Source organism: Prunus dulcis, chromosome 1 (genome assembly GCF_902201215.1).
Source record: "Prunus dulcis chromosome 1, ALMONDv2, whole genome shotgun sequence".
Lineage (NCBI taxonomy): Eukaryota > Viridiplantae > Streptophyta > Magnoliopsida > Rosales > Rosaceae > Prunus > Prunus dulcis.
The window spans coordinates 18,715,591-18,720,153 of record NC_047650.1 but is presented as its reverse complement, the minus strand read 5'-3'; the positions used below and the strand labels follow the sequence as shown (position 1 = coordinate 18,720,153).

The window sequence follows — 4,563 nt, the reverse complement described above, 5'->3', positions numbered from 1 at the left end:
TTGTGCACGTCTAGATCATCTGAATCCCTCCATGAGGTAGCACGATTACAGCTTCTGTAGGATTTGAGAGGAATGAGCTAGGGGCAGCCAAGCTGTCTGGCACAGAAGTTGGGATGATAGACTTCTGCTCCCAAATGTTAATTAGGAGGCTTGCACCCACCGAAAGGCATATCCCGAGGTAGCGTCACACTCAGAAACTTTTTTTTGAAATCAATTTTTGCTTCTTCTTCTTCCGACTCCTTCTCAAAGAGTCTATATCCAGGCTGGAACCAAAGGTATGTTCTTCTAAGTACCACTTGCCATTAAGCAGCAGACCTCTTGGTGCAACGCCTAAAAAACACCAGGTATTCTTCAATTCAGCGCTTAGGCACCTCTGCCCACATCAAGGGGACCGCCATAACCTGGTCTTCAGGCAGAACAATGTCTGGAAACCTCAATTCTAGGAAATAAACATGCAGACAGATCTGGATCATCCAGAATGCGCTAGGAGCAGAGATATTCAGTGGATTCTCCAGAGTGGCGCTGTGAAGGTTCTTATACAGATGAGCCAGAACTATGGGGCCAAGCCCCACATCTGCATGGTTGTGCAAAGCTTCTTCCAAATGCTTGTATTCCAGCAAAACTGCTGAGGAACAATTGGGGAAAATGAACTTGTTCAACCAGTATAGAAGGAACAGCATGTGTTGCTGATCCCTATCCTTTTCAGTGCTAAACTTCTTCAAAAAATTGGAAAAAGAACAATTCTGGTTGATCGTGGCAGCATGAATGGTGAAAGGCTTGGCTAATCTCTCTCGATTCTTCCCTATATGGCAGTCACCAACAGCATCAGCAGGCCAACCATGGGGCCTGAACCCAAATATTTGAGCCAAATCCAGCAGAGTCGGAGAAATGGATCCCATACGGAAGCCAAAAGTGTTGCTGGCAGAATTCCAGAAGCACAGAGCAGCAGCCAGCAAATTCCCATCTCTATTGACAGAATGCTTAGACAGAAGAATTGCATCGAAAATTCCAGCCTTCTTCCATAAGCTCCATGCCTCAGGAGAAGCCTGTCAATCCAATCAGACCACCTCACTGCATTGTTCCTCACTTCACTCGAAGGATACAAACGACTTAAGTTCTTACTGACCTAAGTATGAGAAGGAAGAGGCATAGAACTTGGAAAACACAGAGGAGCCTCAGCATCTTCCTTGAACAAATCGGCCATTTCTTCCGGCACAAAGCCAAACCAGTGAGGACCCAGAACAAGGGTGTTTTCAAACAGATGAAGGACGTTTTCATCCAAATTCTTCTGCACATATGGGTGAAGTTTGCTACGAACCTCGATTGCATGTCGATCAACCTCATCTCCAGTAAGATAAACAGGAGATCGCGAAGAAGAAGAGCTTTTGGCATAAGTTTTTGGGGAAGACATTTTTTGTTTCTGACAAAGACAAGGAAAATTGAAAGAACGAGCAAAAGATCAGAGGTTTCCGAAGGGAAATGAAAGCTGAAACAGAGTCAGGTTTTGGATGAACAGGAACAAGGTTATGAAAAAATATCATAAAAAGTTTGAAGAAAGATCGTGGGAAGTGAAGAAATTACCCAGATTAAAAGAGCCGTTCAAAATACCCACTTCCCCACGAAGTCTAGTTGCATAGGCAGACGTGCGCTAGCGCAACAGCATGAAATGGGGCGCATCATTTGATTGGCCAATCATTAAGTCTGAAACCGTTTAAAAACAATTCAAACTTAAGGGGGCATTGTTTGGGACCAATATAAATCAACGCGCAAGCCCATCTTGGCAAAAGAAAGGCCCATAAAAACAGAAAAGAACAAAGGACTGGGCTTTGATTCCAAAGAGAAGAGAGCCCAAATCCACATCAGAAGCCCACGTATTTTACGAAATGGAAGAGTTGTAAAAAATGCCAAATTAAATGGCAATTGACCACTAAAGCAGATCAATAAAAATCTAAAGAAGAATTGGATTAGGCCCAGCTTCTAAAATGCTCACCATTGATCTCAAAACCCAGAGTACAAAGTCAGCAGATCTGTTTGGAAAGCCTATTCTCAGAACCCACGTGACTACCTGACTTTGAAAAGTCAATAATTTCAACTATCACAAGAGAGTTGATTGAGATTAAAGGGAAGCATGTCATTAGCAGAAAGACTTCTTTGAAACTCTGAGGCCAAAAGATCATAATCCTTTTGTATATAATTCTGCATTAGAGCAGGTAAGAGATAAGCAAAACTGCAATCTCAAGAGATAAGTGGGAAGCAAGGGAGTTGTTAAAACAAGAAAAGCAAACTGACCATCATGACAGATTGTGTTCCTTCTCTTTTTCAAGAAAAACAGAGAACAAAGAAGAGTTGGTCCTTGTTTTAGAAATGCAAGGAAAAGGCCTCCATGAAAACTGATTATTGATGGTTTACTGATGGTTCTTCTCTGTTAGAACAGATAACTTCCACCTTTTTCTTTGCATTTAAAAATAAAAGATCTTTCTTTTGGAAAATTTTGCCGCTCGTTATTAAAAGATTAGAAGCCCACACTCTAGCATTTCCTATAAAAATGAGAGAAGGTGAATAGATCAAAGGACTGCCAAAAATCAATCAAAAACAAAAACTCAAAATTAGCACTTGATCTGGAAAAACCTTCAAAACACTGAAGTAACCAAAAGCTCATTGAGCCACAAGAAAAAGGCCAGCTACAAATCAAAATCTCCAACTTCAGTTCAGACTTAGACAAATAAGTCATTCAAAACGAGATTTCTCTCATTACAAATTTGGTTCAGCATAAGCCAAATCAAGCAGAGTTCGGGTTTTACAAATATGAAAACCTCAACAAATTTATGAAGAGCCCTAATCAAGCAGAACAGGTACCACAGTGTAGTTCCAGCTCAGTAATCATCAAGTCCAGTCACTTCTGCCCCTTCCAGACTGAAGAGGTCCCAATTCTGCCCAATTCTGCCCGTTGGTATCAATTTACAGCTGAAACTTGATAGTTGAAGTTGTTGACAGTCCAGTCCAGCACAGACATACCCAATTCAGCCCAGATCAAAAGCATCTATCCAGGAAGAAATGGAAGTCCAGCCTTTTTTTTGTCTTTTTTAGAGTTGGTTTTCCCTTTTTGAGCTTTGTAAAAGGCAGTTCATCCTAAAAACAGTTCACTTTCTTATCATTTATTCTGGCCAGAACTACTAGTTTGTACTGTGAAAAATTGTGAAGTATTCATCAGTCTGAGGCAAGAAAAGAACTTACTTGGGAGATATTCCTCACCCAAATTCACAATCACTTCTTTAGAAATCAGTAACTTTGGGTGCAAGTTATCTATTTTAAAGAAGTCTGCTAGGATTTTCATTGCTAGCAGTGGCATGCTTGCACACAAAAGAAAGTTGACTTGTTGACCAGTCAATGGTTTTTGAGGCAATGGGGAACTTTACCCTACCATCAAAGGAGCAAACATAAAATGAGTGAACATATGCATCAAAAGATGGCGGTCGATTTCACGATGATGTAAAAATAGTCTACACAACGGTGGATTCCCGTTGTCTATTGAGATTTTTGTAGTAGTGTTTGAACCTTATCGGAACTCTATGCGGTACTAAGTCACTTCATGTATCTTACCATGCAACGTATAAATTATAAAATATTGTAGTAAATCGTTATAAATAAATGATTATGGTGTGTTTAATCTTCTTTCATTAATTACTACATATTTTCTGCACTCGCAGTGTTTGTCAACTTGTTATATAATTAATTTAAATAAGTTAAAACCTATCATGCAATGCATTTCCTTAAAAAATTTTGTGATAAAGTAATAGATAATTGACTAAATAAAAATCCTTCAAAGTTTCAAGAAAAAATTTCAAGTTTTTCTTACAATTTCCATGGTTTTTATTCAATTTTTATCGATATCGATAATATCCCAATATTTCCATAAAAATTTCCGTGTTTTTGGACTACCAATATTTCTGAAACCATCGATATTTTAGACCTTGATTTATTCTTCTTTGTCGTTCTTATTTTGTGCTTCACTTTTAAATTCATTATTTCTTTTATCCTTTTATAACACTTCATTTCTCGTCATTTAATTTAATCACATTTATATTTATCATAAACTCTTAAAAACCTTAAAAATCAAAATACAAAGTCGAACCATTGTTGACCCCACGTAAGAGAAAGAACATATGCCAAAGATGGGATTTCTTGTTTGGCTGAACAATCAGTTGATTAGAAGTCAGAAGCGCGATCACGTTGCTTAAAATCTTTCCATCCAAATCATTTGATAGCTTGGTAGTGGCATGTCTACATATATAACTCAAGCAAAGGAGGACCAAAACTCCTTCAAGCACTAGTTTTTGTCCAAAAAGAGGGAAGCAATGTGAATAACCAAACATACAAGGAAGGAATAGGTGAGACATGCAATCGCACTAGTTTTTCTTTCCGTGCTAGTCTTTATACTGACTAATATGAGTACGAGACTATCATTCTCAACAGCTTAAAAACACATGGAGTATGCTAGCTAATAAATAATACATTCCCTGAAAACAGTATTGTACATAAGATTAAGAAATCTCACATCCTCCC

General features: G+C 38.5%; 1 protein-coding gene across 1 annotated transcript; it reads right to left on the bottom strand.

The window, feature by feature from the left end:
• Positions 1–356: 356 nt before the first annotated feature.
• Positions 357–1,411, bottom strand: LOC117615778. Its single transcript, XM_034344933.1, has 2 exons — positions 1,175–1,411; positions 357–1,046 (listed from the first exon to the last, which is right to left on the bottom strand). Exons 1-2 carry the CDS (start codon positions 1,409–1,411, stop codon positions 357–359), a joined length of 927 nt encoding a protein of 308 aa, XP_034200824.1.
• Between the last annotated feature and the right edge of the window lie 3,152 nt (positions 1,412–4,563).

Excerpts from the sequence above, each read along its gene's own strand:
- LOC117615778 (XM_034344933.1), bottom strand. The coding sequence starts at position 1,411 with ATGTCTTCCCCAAAAACTTATGCCAAAAGCTCTTCTTCTTCGCGATCT. Across the intron at positions 1,047-1,174 it reads TGTTCAAGGAAGATGCTGAG|GCTTCTCCTGAGGCATGGAG; the intron begins GCTCCTCTGTGT and ends TTGGATTGACAG.